The sequence below is a fragment of the Mizuhopecten yessoensis genome, unplaced genomic scaffold, assembly GCF_002113885.1.
Source record: "Mizuhopecten yessoensis strain PY_sf001 unplaced genomic scaffold, ASM211388v2 scaffold10447, whole genome shotgun sequence".
NCBI lineage: Eukaryota > Metazoa > Mollusca > Bivalvia > Pectinida > Pectinidae > Mizuhopecten > Mizuhopecten yessoensis.
In genome coordinates, this window is record NW_018408551.1 from 1756447 (window position 1) to 1775980 (window position 19534).

Sequence of the window (19534 nt, forward strand, 5' to 3'; positions counted from 1 at the left end):
CATTATGCACGTTTTACACTTTTCACAAAGGGTACAAGGCGTGAATGTTTTTGGGCAAGTAAGCTTTTTAGGGTAACGATAAACATGTTAAATGTTTCAAACACATCCCCGGTGTTCTGACACAATATTACTACTTCCTTCAGCCGGCTCAATTTTTTAAGGCTATACACTAAAGGTAAATTCATTCGACGTATTAAAGAGGATGGGTTACCATATTTTGCCTCTCCCCTAAACATTGCATGTAAAATCGTTTGCCAGTAAGTTGCATTTTATCCAGAGTTTGGCATTTCTTTTCAAACCATTAAGACTAGCATACTTGCTAGCATCGACTGATAAATGTATATTTTAATGCAAAGTCATATAGTAATACTTTGGAATAAAAAGTATGGTTCGCTTTGAGTATGATTTTACTTTGTAATAATACCGACTTTTTTCGATGATACACATCTAACAATCTGCTTTACTTTAATATTTCACTTGTATCGTTGGTTGATTTATATTTTTTGTTCTTTATCTGGGTAATCAGTTCTGATTTACGTTCTTAGTTATACTATGTACGGAACTCTACCGTATATCAGCATCATTAACATTTTTTTAGTGAACCTACGATAGCCCCCTCCGATGGGCGCACTCACCATACAGCCTAGCACATGTGTTACCCATCACCTCACAGAAGTTTCTGGCACTAAACCAACAGCCGCGTTACTTAACAAACGGAACGGCCATTGTAGTGTTAGCAGGTAAGTGGGGAAAACTTCATAATTATCTATTTCGTATGTAACGGCGTATTGCTCACTATATAAACTGATCGTGATGTAACAGCAACATGCAATGTATGTTAACAAGTGTACACCAATGTATGTCAAGTTGCCTAAACATGTTTCTTTTGCACTGATTTCGTTAAGGTTTACGAGCCGAAATGCACAGAGTGGAAACCGATTTGCGATGAATTTTACAAAAAGAACATTGTCCTTTTATTATACATTAATAGAAGAGATATACATCAATATTTGTTATAAAACTAAAAATCCTACATAAATCCGCGTTTAACTCGCATAAGCACAGTGGATATACCATGTATGTTAGTATTCAGCCACAGTGTACTAGTTTCACTTGTTTTAGTACACACCAGCTAATCAAAACAGTATGTATGCTATTCTAATAAGGTTCCAAATACATACACAGGTACTATATATCTATATACATCATGATACTGCGTTGTACCAAACGACAACGCTCATGGAATGTCTTGCATGTTATTCCTAGTGTCTGCTACAACAAGAGAAAACGTTGTAAATAACAATCAACCCTGATACGCAATCTACTATTTTGTACGTATATATCTCAAATGTATTAAAGCTACTTGCCTCTGGACTGAAAACTATAAAATTTATGCTTTTATGACGGCAAATGAGTTACATTTATTTTATTATGAAACCCTGGTATGCTGCATACGATATGCATGTAACTCATTCGTATTCATAACAAAATGTAACAGATGTCGGTTCGACTGTATATATTGTGCAAAAGAAGTATAGATGAAGTGTTTACAGTTGCTATGCAACCTGCATTATTTTGATGAGATCTTAATTAAATGTCCATCGGATACAACATCATACATTCAGTTATTTGACTGATGAACACAATGAAATAAGCCATGCTTTTATTTGTCATTTCTGATCTTTTTATATTTCAGTATTACAACGTTAGTGTCAAAATGGTGAATTTGGATAAATTGATTCCCGAACTTGGTGGTTTTGGATATTATCAGAAGAAGCTTCTTTTACTGCTAATACTTCCGATAGCTTCGTCTTCCATGTTCATGATCATAATGGTGTTTGCATTGTACACACCAAACCATAGGTAAGCCAACATGATAATTCGATCAATTCTATAACTATTTTCAGTAGGGGCATTGCATTTCTCGCACCTCAGACAGAGATATCCCATGCTATATTTGTCTATCTTGTCCGATCTGTGTTGTACCTTTGTAACCTACACTGTGAAATACGTTGTAATCTATGTAAAGACAGACTACGTTTTACGCGGAAGCATTCAAATGTAGTAAAGAGGTCATCATCATTTGAGGCCTAAGGCGGGATACTTTTAAGGTTTTAGCAAAATTTGATCGGGTTTTTTTTCGAAATAAAAGGTGCGAGAAAAAAATCAATTACCTGTAACTGATCAAGATCGGGTTATCACAGTATCGGGCTAAGATTCTGGAACATCCCAACCTCGACTTACGACTCGGTTGGGATTTTGTTACAGAATCTTAACCCTCGACTGAGATAACCCGATCTCGCTCAGTTACAGGTAATTGATTTTATTAGTGTTTGCTTTCAATAACGTACACGCGACTGCTGTGTTCGTTAGATCATAACGTATACATTAGTTGTATTTATTGAAATGCAAAATTTGTCAGAAATATTTACATGAAGATATATGCATGCCTTAGTTGTACATTTGTAATATTTCAAGTCCGGTCTAATTGTGTTATGAATATACTTGTCTGAGGGTTAAATCACATTCAGGTCTGATTTAGATTTATTGTAAGATATTTTCATCAAATCTAAGAAATTTCACAAGTAAATATGCATCTGAAAAGTAATGTCAAAAAACGATAAATGTATTTATCGTTTGTAAAATGTTTAAAGATTTAAAGGCAGTATTTCTTTAAACTAAAAAGTGTATTTCTTGCTCTCTTTCACGTTTCACCAAGTCCTGTAATTTAACATTCAGATATATCGGCCATGTGCTGTCTTTGGATAACAAGAAATGTATTGAGCGCATTGATTGTACATACAAAGGTACCCTTCAGAATTTGAAATCAAGTTCAATGCAACCTCTTCTTAAGTAACTTTCTTCGATTTTTATTCACAATATGACAAACAGGAACGACCTAAGCTGTGCGATAAGCGGGACGAGCGTGGTCTTTCCTTTTCTTGATAGTGGCACCCCCACATCCCTCTTCTTACCATTTACACATGTCGTAATTGATTCGGCATTAAATAACTTTATCCGAATATCGTGACTTCCGTGATAGATGTCGTTTGATTACCGCCGCACTTACGGAGGAGCGCCTACCACATTTTTACTGTCGTCATTGTTCACTTGATAATAAATGCTACTGTCCAGCACTCCTATACACAATCATAAGGTCCAATACTAACAAACATAGTGTTTGATCCGGATATAAACATTCATCTGGATATAAACATCCGTACCCGTATTTCAAAGCAACCTTTACAATACAAAGCGCAATCACACTCCTCCAACCGCCGGTTAGGTTTGGTATCAACGTCCTACATATAATAGCTAGGGTCATTTGAGGACGTTCTATCCACCTGCAGCATCGTAACAATAACATCCGTTTCATGCTTTATTGATTTAATTATTATTCTATATTCACTTCCTGTTTATTCTAAGCACGTGCCTTTTTGTTAAAAGGATAGTTTAATTTACACTATCTATCAGTAATTTCATAATTATCGAGTTTATGTGTCTTGTCGTTCGTATATTTAATATACTTTCTAATCAATTACCAAGAGTAGGGTTAAAGTTTTCAGGGACTACATTCCTAATGTAATCATATGATTTTATATAAAGTAACGCCGGAAACGTAGTCTTAAATCCAAAATCCAAAATACAATGAGTTCTAGGATGTCATCACTATACCGCAATAAGTCTTCAATACCTGTGTAGCGTTGTGGCATTATTTCCGCGGTCCAGAACTTTCGCGGATTTATTAACGTGTTTTTTTAATGGAGTACATTTTAAAAAGAGGATACGGTCTTAAGAAATAAACTTTGTTTGGTATTTTCCTTCGATAAGTTTAATTTAAATAGTTGCTTCCTGACTTTGTATTTCTTCTTATTACATTGTTGTTAAACGAATATTTCGTTGGCATAAGGTCCAGTTGTTAATGCATGGATTAATTCATCTTTCAAGTCTTGATTGTAATCAATATATCACGAAGCCTATTGATTTCTATAAAACCTGGGGTTTCCCCTTTCAATAACCATTTTTGTCCTGTCATTGTAAAACCATGATGTACACCGATAGGGATTTAGCTGAAATTGTTTAACAGGTTATATGTTTCTCCCAATACCCATTTGTGTGGACCTTCTACTTTAATATGGTAAAGCCTAGCACCAGCAAAATTCTGGAATACGTTGAGAGAACGTCAAATAAATATTTTAATTTCATCGTTGCACCTGTTCATAATCTGTGAAACACCTTCGAGCATACCTGAATATAGTTGGTGAACACGCATGTCATTCAGCCATGATGATATACTATCAAGGATATAGGGCAACATTTCCTGGCTAATCTTGCGATATCAAATAACCTCAGCTTTCGCTTTTATCATCCACACCGTTATCCTACTACCATACATTTGACATAACTTACATAACTAGAATACCTTAAAATTTTGCATTTGTGGTAGAATATAAATCTTGAAATTGAAATGTTGAGGAAAAGTTGATCAGGGTTAAAGTACATTTTGTCATTTCTCCAATGTTTTCTAATCCTCGTTACATATTTTACATAATACGTGCATAGATCCTGGTTTGTTTTTAAATAGACACATTTCAACAAATATTGTATCCTTAAAATCATATTTATCATCGTGAGTTGACGTTAACAAAATCTTTGATATTTATATTATTTCTTCAAGTACAAATGTATATGTACATGTATCTGCGGTATGTGCCATTTAGTGTGTACATGAACCTCCTATTCCTTTCATAGTATTATGAAACAAACAGGAACGTTAATTACTCTGTGATCTGGGGTCGTTTTACAGAATGTTCCTCTATTTTGTATCGTGTTGTTGAGCGGCAATATTTTCCGTTTGGTAATCTTTGTTGAGTTTGACCTATAACATCATTACGTATGTTTAAGCATTGAACTGTTTTTGTATGGTATTTATGATCTATTTGAATGACACAGCTTTGCAAGCAAACAACATAATGCGCGCTATATAGTGACAATGGCATGCAAATGTAAATAGTATGGCTTAAATACCGGCTCAGGGTAACCTTGTCTTTGCCAAACACTGTTCAAGAAATGGGACCCTATACCTAACATTTAAATATTGCTGAGCGTCTGATATTAAGAAAGAGCACATACATAACTCTGTTTTTGTACAATATCAAACATAAACAATAATGTGCCGTCGCTTTAGTTGTAACGATTCATCACGTTCTATTGTGTTCTATAGCAAAAAGCTATGTGATAATGGTGAATTCAAACGTGAACTAATCTCGACTTCGTTCCCGTTAATGTCTCTTTCTTATTCATATAATCATTTATCCAACCAAATGAAATCCATGATTGATACATATTTATATACATGTGACCACGTCTTGGCCAACCAGGTTTCAGGAAATTCGTATAAACAAAAAAATCCAATATGATGTTCTCTTTCTTTCTTTATTAAGTCATTATTTCGATGTTTTGACGCCAAGATATGTACGAAGGTTGTGAAAGTTGTGATGTATATTTTCTATTTCAAATTTCCACATCATTTGTGACAATGATTTATGTAATAGTCCTAACTCATTTCGAATAAATGAACAGTTAAAATTAAAATTGAATACATCTTGATTTATATCAGTGCCATATCATCTTTAACATGAAAAAAATGATATAATTGTATTGTTTTATAGTTTGATATTGTACACGTAAGACTTGTTATGTCTTTTTTCGTATACAGATGCAAGCCTCCACATGTGCAGGACTCCCGTGGGATCAATGCCTCATTGGAAGATCAATTCGTTGTCTCCGAATGCAATTTACAGCAAATAATTGAGGGTCCACTTAATACTACGGATGCCAAGCTATTCAATGACTCGCATCACATGATAGCGTTGCCGTGTCGGGAATGGGACTACGATGACGATGTATTTAAGGAGACCTTCACCACTACAGTAGGTAGACACAGAAACTCCTCGAGTTTATATAAACCACCATGTTAATTTCGAGGGATAGGTATTATAGACATTGAGACACATGATACATACAGTAGTGTAAACAAAACTCCAATTAGAACGCAAAGTCGATGAAATTAAAGCAAAATACAAAGAAAAGAAATCTACATGGGAAATGCAAAAAGAATAAGATCAGGGCCCGTATTCATAAAACCGTTATTATGCATGGATTTGTGCTCAAACCAACTTTCTTTTAACTTGCTTAGATCTTGTCAAACGATCAAAATTTCAAATGGAAACAGTTTTTACGCTTTAAGTCTCTTCAATGTTTTTCCAAATCATTCGAAAAAGAACTTTTTGTAATAAATTTATTACGGGAACAAGAAATTTGGCTTGAGCACAAATTCCATACTTGGGTATTCATGAATACGGACCCAGGTGTTCCGGAAGGGTAAACATTTCTGTCTCATCTGTGACATCCGCAAAGTGGCCCTTGGTCGAATCAAAGAAACATGACTGTGCAAAACTGAGAAGGGGAAATAAAACCGAAAGGCAAACTAACGAGCATAAAACACATCGATAAACATACCGCTCTAGGAAGTAAAAAGATAATGTTAGCGACCATACAGAATATCCATATATTCTTCATATTTGAAACTTTGTATACATTATAATAATGATATGAAGTTGTGTCTCCCGTAAAAGAATTTTGATTCGACGATTTTTGCAAATGTTATTGCCTTTTGTTCATTTCGGTATTTGATTTGTGTCCGGCAATCTCCTCCTACATTTTTCATCGGATCTCTTTGAAACTTGGTAAACATTATAATCATGATATGAAGTTGTGTCTTCCTTAAAATAATTTTGTTTCGACGATTTTTGCAATTTCAATATTCCTATTTCAATGTAAGAAAGTATATAACACCATATGGCATTCGACGGGCGTATTTTGTTCCGTCCCGCGGTACTCTTGTTACAGTTGCGATCTTAGCGATATGTTTGCATATTGCAATAATAAGACCCCAAGCACCCTTCAGTAAACCAATCTCCTACGTTGTCGGGTAAACATTAAATACGTTAATAAATAAGGACTAGGACACTAAATACTCCACGTTGTATAATATAGGCAGAACCAATCCTGTCGAGTATGAACTATTTTGTCCCCTTGGTTTACCACAGGCATGCTTATTTGTACCCACGAGGTCTACATTATTTTTAAGAGTGTCTACAAGCATGGACTCAGTCGCCAACTCCTCACATACACCATTGAAACACCCAAACAGTAAATATTTGATTGACAAAAAAACGAATCACCAGGTATCGTTCTTTCCGGTTCTCAACAGGATATAATGAATTAAAATGCAAACATAATTTCACAATTCAACCCCACACAAACACCAGAACCATCAGTACCGTATACTGCCACAAGATCACCAGGACCATCAGTACCGTATACTGTCGGAAAAAAACCACCAGGGCCATCAGTACCATATACTGTCATAAAACACCAGGACCATCGCTACCGTATACTGTCACAAAAACACCAGGACCAACAGTACCGTATACTGTCATAAAAACACCAGGACCATCCCAACCGTATACTGTCACAAAAACACCAGGACCAACAGTACCGTATACTGTCACAAAAACACCAGGACCATCAGTACTGTATACTGTCACAAAAACACCAGGACCATCAGTACCCTATACTGTCACCAAAAAACATCAGGACCAACAGTACCGTTTACTGTCACAAAAACACCAGGACCATCAGTACCGTATACTGTCACATTAACACCAGGACCAAGAGTACCGTACACTGTCACAAAAACACCAGGACCAACAGTACCGTATAGTGTCATAAAAACACCAGGACCATCAGTACCCTATAATGCCACAAAAACACCGGGACCATCAGTACCGTATACTGCCACAAGTTCACCAGGACCATCAGTACCGTATACTGTCATAAAAACACCAGGACCATCAGTACCGTATACTGTCACAAAAACACCAGGACCAACAGTGCCGTATTCTGTCAATAAAACAGCAGAACCAACAGTACCGTATAGTATCATAAAAACACCAGGACCATCAGTCCCGTATACTGCCACAAGTTCACCAGGCCCATCAGTACCGTATACTGTCACAAAAACACCAGGACCAACAGTACCGTATACTGTCATAAAAACACCATGACCATCAGTACCCTATACTGTCATAAAACACCAGGACCATCAGTACCTTATACTGTCATAAAACACCAGGACTATCAGTACCATATACTGTCACAAAAACACCAGGACCAACAGTGCCGTATACTGTCACAAAAACAGCAGGACCAACAGTACCGTATAGTATCATAAAAACACCAGGACCATCAGTACCGTATACTGTCACAAAAACACCAGGACCAACAATACCGTATACTGTCATAAAAACACCATGACCGTCCTAACCGTTTACTGTCATAAAAACACCAGGACCATCAGTACCTTATACTGTCACAAAAACACCAGGACCAACAGTACTTTTTATTGTCACAAAACACCAGAACCAAGAGAATCGTATTCTGTCAGATTATAAGTACTCCATGTTTTAGTTAAGCATCGTGCAGATATATTTGTGTCTTCTCAATAAAGGAGACAATCCAATATGAATGCGATCTGGGTGACCGACAAATAATCATGACGTCGTGATTATTTATCTGACACCCAGATTGCATTCATATTGGCTGTAAATGCAATCTGACAGGCGTCCAATCGTTATATTTACATTTCCTCATACGACCTGTCTTTTATTAATTAGTCGAATAAGCTGAATTTATATTTTCTGCTGCCGCAAAACCTCACTGGTCCAATTCTTGGAACAGCCGCTGACGGCCATTATCGGACCGAAAACTTTCCAAACAACGGTCGCCATTAAAAAATGGAACCAGACGCAAACTGTTAAACGCAGTTAAATGCTCTAATTTTATGTGCAGAACATTCTATTACGAAATTAAAAACCTACCTTCTTATTCTGGATGTCTTCATTGTCTGCAAAACCTGTCAAAATGCGACTTGTATGAACCAAAGGACAACAACAAGATGGCGGCTATCGTATTGGTGGGAGTGGTTGCTTACAATGACGTCACGAAACCCAAGGTCATGTGACCAGAAAATGCAGACTGCAGTTACTGTCCAGTCTAACACGATTCGTTTGCAACGCGTGTTTTGATTGGATACGGACCATATTCTAATCTGCGATAGAATCATGACCAATCGTGTTAAGCTCCTCCCATCGCACTTAAGCCACGCCCCGTTTATAACCAAAACAATATGGCGTCAAGCTCGCCTTTTAGCAAAATGATCCCGCTGATAAGGCTAGCAGGCAACAGAACAGAAACGATCGATGAAATGTATTTGTTTAATGAATTAAAAAGTGAAAAGTAAACATTCCTTGCTCTTACCTCCATTTATTACTGAAACGTTCGTTCCATCCGTGTGAAGGCATTTAGTTAGATTCGAAATCAAATGAAACATTTCACATGTGTCGTATGAATTTACACAAAACTCTTCACAAATCTTATTCTATACAAAGAATCACCGATTTTGTCGGTAAGCACAGATTGGTATGCATACTGACATGGAAATGTAAGAATTTGGTCAATATTAATCCAAGTTTGTCGTATAAACATTAGTAACAGGACGTTCACGAACAATCCAAATATTCCGCCTCGTCAACATACAGATCGAGCGCTCGCCAGTATGGGCGGGGCTAAATGACCGAGTTTTGAAAGCTTCTTTCCGATTGGTCAGTCTGCTGCAGAATGACAAGTCGCCAGTTCAGGTCACAAAGTACTTTACTACGTACTTTGTACAAGGAAATACAATGTTTCTAAACATATTAACATAGTTTCTTTGTTCATGTGTGCTAGAATGGGGATAGTTTGTACCAAATTTCATGTTCTTATAACCAGTATAGACACGAAAAAAACGTACTATCCCCTAAATAACTGCAGGCTCACTTTCCATAGAGTTAATGGAAAAGATGAAGGGTTTTGTAAAAAAACATATGTATACAGTCGTTTTTTTGCATGCTAAGTATCTTTTGTATTTGCAGCATAACCTCGTTTGCGACGAAACAGTTAAGATATCACATGCACAAATGATCTTCTACTTCGGTGTTGTGATTGGAGACGTACTCTTTGGACAGCTATCTGATTAGTAAGTGGTCTGTTGGATAACAACAACAGTATTAGAAACAAATTTTCGTTGTCAGTTACTCAGTATTACGACAATTATGTGTGATCTGTAACTGTGTATTCTCATATTCTATGTCATGTTATCATACTGCAATAACCGACAGTAATAATAAATATAAAACGTTTTGAACAACATTCATGTAAAAACCTCAAAAATATTATCCTGTTACATGTGTGACGAAAAGGAAGACATACAAATGAATATACTTCAAATTACATGTAAGCGTGCGTTTGTTTGTATGTGTATGTTAACATGTATACATATATGTATATATATAGTACGTTTTAATGTATTTATTTTATGTGTTTTTTAATTGTATATCTTTGTACTGTAAAGCGCTTTAGAGTGGCTTATGTCATAATTATCATAATTATGTAAATATATGTGTATGTGTTTGTACATAAGCATATATGAGTATGAATATGCACGTGTAAATTAACGTGTGTAAATGATGGTGTATATATATGTGTGTATGTATTTATATATTTCAAAGTGTTGGTCTTGATTTAAAGCTTCTTTTGGAGAAAAAAATAACTAAAAATCTAAAATCTGTTTTTCGAACAGCATTGGAAGAAAGAAGACATTGTTTATCACCATTTTTCTGCTGTTTATATTCGGAATATCTGCGTCGTGGTCACCGGAGTATTATACCTTTGTCATTATGCAGTTTGTCGTTGGAGCCGCCTGCAGGGGATGTTCAGTCTTGATGTTTGTAACGAGTACATGTCACCAAAGGTTTTGATTTCACATTTGTGTATCTACCTATACGTGTGTGATAAGGATGTAGGATGATTTAAATGTTCACTGGAAATATTTACGAAACAAATACAACGTATGCATCATCCCTACGTGCCCCCTATATGTGAAGCATTTGGATGTTTTAATTTCAAAAAGTTAATGTAAACTACAGAAATGCTAAGCCCTTGTTTTAATTTATCGTCTTAGGATTTATATGATCAGCACTATCCTGATGCCAAGTGTTATATTGTAGGATTTCAGTGATCCGATATCACTATCCTGATGCCTAGTGTTATATTGTAGGATTAAGAAGATCAGATATCACTATCCTGATGCCTAGTGCTATATTGTAGGATTAAGGAGATCAGATATCACTATCCTGATGCCTAGTGTTATATTGTAGGATTAAGGAGATCAGATATCACTATCCTTATGCCTAGTGTTATATTGTAGAATTAAGGAGATCAGATATCACTATCCTGATGCATAGTGTTATATTGTAGGATATAGGAGATCAGATAACACTATCCTGATGCCTAGTGCTATATTGTAGGATTAAGGAGATCAGATATCACTATCCTGATGCCTAGTGTTATATTGTAGGATATAGGAGATCAGATAACACTATCCTGATGCCTAGTGTTATATTGTAGGATTAAAGAGATCAGATATCACTATACTGATGCCTAGTGTTATATTGTAGGATATAGGAGATCAGATAACACTATCCTGATGCCTAGTGCTATATTGTAGGATTAAGGAGATCATATATCACTATCCTGATGCCTAGTGTAATTTTGTAGGATTAAGGTGATCAGATATCACTATCCTGATGCCTAGTGTTATATTGTAGGATTAAGGTGATCAGATATCACTATCCTGAGGCTTATTGTTATATGTGTTTGATGAAGGTGATCATATATCACTATCCTGATGCCTAGTGTAATTTTGTAGGATTAAGGTAATCAGATATCACTATCCTGAGGCTTATTGTTATATTGTAAGATGAAGGAGATCAGATATCACTTTCCTGATGCCTAGTGTTATATCATAGGATGTAAGTGATCAGATATCACTATCCTGATGCCTAGTGTAATTTTGTAGGATTAAGGTGATCAGATATCACTATCCTGATGCCTAGTGTTATATTGTAAGATGAAGGAGATCAGATGTCACTTTCCTGATGCCTAGTGTTATATCATAGGATGTATGTGATCAGATATCACTATCCTGATGCCTAGTGTAATTTTGTAGGATTAAAGTGATCAGATATCACTATCCTGAGGCTTATTGTTATATTGTAAGATGAAGGAGATCAGATGTCACTTTCCTGATGGCTAGTGTTATATTGTAAGATGAAGGAGATCATATATCACTATCCTGATGCCTAGTGTTATATTGTAGGATTAAGGAGATCAGATGTCACTTTCCTGATGCCTAGTGTTATATTGTAGGATTAAGAAGATCAGATATCACTATACTGATGCCTAGTGTTATATTGTAGGATTAAGGAGATCAGATATCACTATCCTGATGCCTAGTGTTATATTGTAGGATGAAGGTGATCAGATATCACTATCCTGATGCCTAGTGTTATATCATAGGATGTATGTGATCAGATATCACTATCCTGATGCTTAGTGTTATATTGTAAGATGAAGGAGATCAGATGTCACTTTCCTGATGCCTAGTGTTATATTGTAAGATGAAGGAGATCAGATATCACTATCCTGATGCCTAGTGTTATATCATAGGATGTATGTGATCAGATATCACTATCCTGATGCTTAGTGTTATACTATAGGATATAGGTGATCAGAACACACTATCTTCAGGCCTGATATTATGTTGAAGAAATGGAAGATACGAAATAAACTTACTTACCTCCTTGGTATGATAGAGTTGATCATCATTTTACAACTAGTCACATTTTGTAGAAAAGTGTATGTAATTATCGTTAAAATATCAAACTACCAATGATAAAGATATTTTAGTCGTTTAGGTTGATTATGGTAATCCATTAAATTTACGCTAAAATGTTCGTTATATTAATCAGTTGACGCTATATGATTAATTGTGTTATTTTGTAGGCTTGGAGTTCGTTGGGCCAAGTATACGTGTGTGGATTGGTCAGTATTTCAATATCTTCTTCGCGCTAGGCCTGTGCGCACTTTGTGGTATTGGTATTCTCATTAAAGACTGGCAGTATATACAGATTGCTTCCAGCTTACCAGTAGTCTTTCTGATGTCCTATTGGTTGTAAGTTATACAATAATATAATGTATTTTTGAACGGTTGCAACTATGAAACGACAAAAAGGTGTTTTTTATTGTGAAACTGTAGTTTTACAAAACAATGTTACTCGAAATAATTCGCTAATGAATGATTGAATTGGTTTTAAAGTTCTAGATCAGAATTATTGACTCGTCCTAAATAGTAGAAGTATATATGGTATTATAACTAATAAAGAAAAAAATCAAATGAAACTTGAAGCATTTTACATGCAGGCCTTATTTATGTTTTAATTGTCCTATTTGGTTGTTACAGCTTTTTAGACGAGTCACCACGGTGGCTATTGAGTAAAGGAAGACTGGAGGAAGCAAAGACAATATTGCAGAAAATTGCACGAGTAAACAATGTAACTCCCGACGAAAGCCTATTTGAACAACTGAAATGTGATGAGGTTATCCGGACAGAAAAAATATGGAGTTTGTTTACTAACAGGATTCTAGCTGTTCGATCGCTGGTTGTCTTTTTTAACTGGTGAGAATTTATTGAACATGCAAGCAAAAACTGCTTTTTATTTATATACAATCTTTTAATTTCCTTAGCATGAATTAAAATGTCTACCTTAACCGGTAAAACTATAGTATACTGGTTGCAAAATCGATGTATGTGACAATGTGTCATATGCAATATAATACAGAAAACGTCCAGCAACACGGGTTGAATAATGTTTACTATACCATGGGAAGGCAATAAATAATTTTGTATCACATTGAATAATAAAATTAACGTTTATTTTCTTTTCAAACATACACATGCGTAATAATACGCGCCGTAATATAAATATGTATTTAATATTTTTCTCATCAGGTTTGCTGTGGGCATGACATATTACGGTGTGTTTCTTCACGCAGAAAATCTTGGAGGCAATTTTTATCTCGCTATCTTTCTTCTGTCGGTGATCGAGCTCCCAGTACTCTTCCTCAATCTTTACCTGCTTAACAGATTCGGGAGGAGGAGAGTACACTGTTTCATGATGTTAATGGGAGGTCTGGCGTGTATATGTACGATATTCCCAGTGACATTTGGAGGAGACGGTAAGTAAAGATATAGCAACTATGATAAACTTTTGTTTGTAACTGTCATCACAGATTACATGCTTCCAGCGTGCTGACAATTGGATTAACGAGTACTCCGCGTTGGCGTGATTGTACGTCTGAGGGTTACACGATAGTATGTACATGTGTCGACGGAGAACGTGAACACACGAGTGGGACTTTATCACATGCATAACTATACATTATTCTGAAGAAAATAAATAAATAAATACAAACATACTTTATATATGAATATCCCAAACATATATTGTGTTCTTAAAACACCAGGTTAAGCAAGAGTGTCAGACGAACCAATGTCGTTGTATCTAATCACACTTTGATCTAAATATTACTAACGAGGAATTTTAGTCACAGACTATAGAATGGCGTACACATACTGTAATAATAATATAGACTTGTTTAATAAAACATTACATATCGTCCAATGATTATAAATAACCATGGTTATAGTGATTTTGTAGACAAAAGTAATACATCTTGTCCAATAATTGTAAATGAATATAATTATAATCGCTGTTCTGCCTGATAGCATCATGGAGAATTCACATAGGTCACATTTACCTTCAACCTTCATCAAAATTAGCGTATCACATGAACATGTACAACACTCTGCAGCATCATGGTAGACGCGGATAAGACGTAGATAAAACTCAGGCTATGGTGACGATATTGAACATTAATATCCCATTAACATTAATTTTTCATGTAGATTGAAATGTTTTTCTTACAAAAGTCATTTACCCACATCCGTTTGTTACTACTTTAACTAGATATGAGCAAAAGTATCTGCTGTATGTAGTTGTACATGCTAGAAAATACATCATTTCAGTATATTTAGAACAGAGAATTGTATCATTTAATTACAAACAATAAATGTTCGATTCTTTTTCATATATGAAAGATTTCATCATTGATATATAACAGGCCTACAACCACTGATCCTTGCTCTTGCTGTAATGGGGAAAATGGGAGCCTCCGGCGCCTTTGGATCTATTTACGTCCTTTCCGGGGAATTGTTTCCAACTGTCATTAGGAATGGAGCCGTAGGTGTTAGCTCTAGCTTTGCAAGGATAGCTTCGATGCTAGCGCCGTATATAGCTAAGCTGGTGAGAAAAAAAAACATGCTTAAAGATATAAACAAATTATAATAACATCGCTAAACCACGCTTGATAAGATACGTTGAAACTACATTAATACATTGTCTTAGCTGACATCTTATTCTTTCATGTATATACTATTTTTGATAAGGTAAAGAGGACACCCTGTGTTGAAGTGTTGAAGTGTTGAAGTGTTGAATTGTTAAAATTTATATTCACTCTATTGAGTTAGATTATTTATATAAAGCATGCTCAGTAGGACCCACATGAAACATGATTCCTACTCGAATAGAATACAAAAAAAAGTGTTTTTATCAATACCAGTTGACATGACGAAGTGCGGCGAATTCCCGCTGTGAAATTATCTCAATAATACACATGGGCTGGGATCAATTGAGCAATTAGTTAGAATAGAATGACGCAAATACAATCTATGTGTGTGTCTAAATAATTGAAACACAGCAATCAGCTTACACTAAAATAACCCACACAGATTTCTTTAGGGGTTATCTATTTTATGTTGACGTTTTCCTATTCTAGCGATGTTCTTTTTATATTTATTTTCTATTTGCAGGGTACGGATGATGTAGGTAGTTTTGGAAAAGCTATCCCTCTAATCATATTTGGGGTATGTTCTATCGCAGCTGGCCTTTGTTCATTGTACCTACCAGAAACAATGGGCTGCCGACTCCCAGATACAATACATGATGCTGTGGACTTCGAACTGTAAATATATTTTCTATTGAATCAATCAAAAAGATTTTGATAAATTTAAATAAATGTTATCGAAGAACTTTAAGAGTGGTAAATAGGTATATCTAAATAATTTTATTTCTTTTCAGATAAAAAAATAAATAAAAGATAGAAGAAAGATGAAACTTGCATAGTTACATGTCATAATGATTTCAGGATTAAAAGATCATATAGGAACGACAAATACTAAAGTTATTACCGAAATATCAGAAACAAAAAGAAAAGTAGCACATACGTTGTCGTTTAATACTTCAGTCCATATCGATGCATTGACACGATAGAGAGGAAAGTAACACAAAGCCTGTAAATATTTACTGGAGTGTTAACGATAAAAAAAAAACAGAGGGAGGAGAGTAATGCATTGGCTGTTGTTTAATATCAGAACGTTATCGATAAAACATAAATAACAGAGATGAGAGTAGCACATTGTTTTTTAATACGCGTCATCGACATATAATCATTGAAGAGAGAAGTAGCACAGTTCTGTGTATAACTACGCGTTATCATGGGATAGGAGGGTAACACATCAATTGGTGTTTAATACTAAGTTATATCATTGGATAGGAGAGTAACACATCAATTGGTGTTTAATACTACGCGTTAGCATGGGATACGAGAGTAACACATCAATTGGTGTTTAATACTACGGGTTATCATGGGATAGTAGGAACACATCAATTGGTGTTTAATATTACACGTTATCATGGGATAGGAGAGTAACACATCAATTGGTGTTTAATACTACGCGTTATCATGGGATACGAGAGTAACACATTAATTTCTGTTTAATACTACACGTTATCATGGGATACGAGAGTAACACATCAATTGGTGTTTGATGCTAGGCGTTATAATGGGATAGTAGGAACACATCAATTGGTGTTTAATACTACGCATTATCATGGGATAGGAGAGTAACACATTATTTGGTGTTTAATACTAGGCGTTATCATGGGATAGGAGGAACACACCAATTGGTGTTTAATACTACGCGTTATCTTGGGATAGGAGAGTAACACATTAATTGGTGTTTAATACTAGTACTTCGTTATATCATTGGATAGGAGAGTAACACATATATTGGTGTTTAATACTAAGCATTATCATGGGATACGAGAGTAGCACATCAATTGGTGTTTAATACTACGTTAAATCATGGGATAGGAGAGTAACACATATATTGGTGTTTAATACCTCGCGTTACATGTATCATTGGATAGGAGAGTAGCACATCAATTGGTGTTTAATACTACGTTAAATCATTGGATTGGAGAGTAACACATATATTGGTGTTTAATACTACGCGTTATCATGGGATACGAGAGTAACACATCAATTGTTTTTTAATACTAAGCATTATCATGGGATACGAGAGTAACACATTATTTGGTGTTTAATACTACGTTAAATCACGGGATAGGAGAGTAACACATATATTGGTGTTTAATACTAGGCGTTATCTTGGGAAAGGAGAGTAGCACATCAATTGGTGTTAAATTCTACGCGTTATCACGGGATACGAGAGTAACACATATATTGGTGTTTAATACTACGCGTTATCGATACAAAAACATGGGAGAGGGGAGTAACACATTAAGTGATGTTTTATACCAGAGCGCTATCGATAATTAGCATAGGAGAGGAGAGTAACACTTTTATTATTGTATAATACTAGAACGTTATCAATAACAAACATGATTGATTAAAATAACACGTTGGTTGTTGTTTAATACAGTATAGTGTTATCAATACATAAACATTGGGAAACACAGTAACACATCTGTTGTTTTTTTATACCTGATCTTGACCGATAAACAAACATAGGAAAGGCGAGTAACCCATGGATTGCTGTTTATTTAGGCTTCGAGAAGATCGAAACCAGGACGACGAGATTGCTGAACTCGAGACTTTGAACGAAAAACAAAGTTAATGGACGACTGATGACGAAGAATATTTTTTATGATTGTTTATCTAGCTTGTTACACTACATTGTGTATTGTGTATTGTGTGCAATGTGTATTATTACAATTATATTTCCATATACACCAGATATGCACTCGGGACACGACTGTAGCATTAACTTATCGGGTCAGATGAGTGCGAAATAAAGACATTAAAATTGTTTTATAAATGGAATTTTGGACTCAGGAAAAGGCACATGTTGACGATATCAATACCATTTTAGGTAAAGTGAATTATAGTATAATCCACATCGTTAGAAGACAAGGACAATATCTGAACTGTGAGTCTGTATAAGTTATTAATGCATTCTGGTAAAAGTCTGATAATATTTGATGTGGGTTGTAATGTACATGTAATTTCTCTGTAAATCAAATTCCTGGTTTGTACAATGATATATTGAATAACCGATCAAATAATATGTGTCAATAATAACACGTGTGGAATTTTTCCTTTTAATGTACTCAGCTTCCATAATTGTCACCTGGTAACAAACCTCTGTCGGAACTTGATAGCAATGTACACTTTTATATTTCGTTAGCTTTGTTTTACTAATTGGTGATCACGTATCATTAAATATACATACATTGTACACGCCAAAATGCAATAAAGTAGTGTACTTTGACAACAATGTATTACTGCTTTATCATCTGTATACAATACTTTCCGTGGTGGTGTTAATCATATTTGATCAGGCGGAAGAAATATTAAAAAGTTTATCCAGAGACTTTGCACCAGATCATCTGTGGATATCAGAATGATATCGGTTAGTATGTGGAACCACTATGTCTTTATCGAAATGTCTGTGTCATGTACATGTAATAAACAATAGGAATTGAATAAAACAAGACACGTACACTACGGAAGTATTGTAGTATGTAAGGTTATGTACGTATATATAAAACAAGGACCAATCGCATTATGATAAGATACCAAAATTAACTATAGAATATCTAAATGGGCGCTAAAGGCCTGTAAATTACAACATGGTTAAAGAATCTGCGAAACCAGCGTGCATAGTGTACAGCAATTTCGTTTTCACGAAAAGAAGTTGCAGATATTTTAGATTCAGACGATTAATCTATAATTTTAATTAGGAATATATGCTTCACACTTAAAAATAAAAACATTTTAGTTTTTGTTTTTCTATTTTTCTTTTTGCCATCCTGTTTTTAAACAATACATTATGAAAAAAATGTATGTATGAGATGAGGGTGATAAATTACTTATCGAAAAAGTGTTAATAAATATTATTGTCTTGTTCTGGATTTTGGCTGTATGATACATTATATGTCTTGTGATATAAAATGGCTTTTATAGAATTGTAGTGGATCTATAGTGTTGTTTTTTATATGAATATAAACATAACATAACTTCCCCATGTGTTTTATTCTGTTATGATATGCAAATACATTTTGTACATGTTTACTATTCAATATCCATATATGTGGCATAAAGAGAA

At 35.0% G+C, this 19534-nt stretch overlaps 1 protein-coding gene across 1 annotated transcript; it reads left to right on the forward strand.

The window, feature by feature from the left end:
* The first annotated feature begins 666 nt into the window (after positions 1–666).
* Positions 667–19456, forward strand: LOC110460680 (organic cation transporter protein-like). Its single transcript, XM_021513727.1, has 11 exons — positions 667–740; positions 1697–1863; positions 5720–5933; positions 10038–10141; positions 10745–10899; positions 13009–13177; positions 13466–13681; positions 14015–14241; positions 15187–15368; positions 15935–16086; positions 17974–19456. Exons 2-11 carry the CDS (start codon positions 1718–1720, stop codon positions 18041–18043), a joined length of 1635 nt encoding a protein of 544 aa, XP_021369402.1. The 5' UTR covers positions 667–740; positions 1697–1717; the 3' UTR covers positions 18044–19456.
* The last annotated feature ends 78 nt before the right edge of the window (positions 19457–19534 follow it).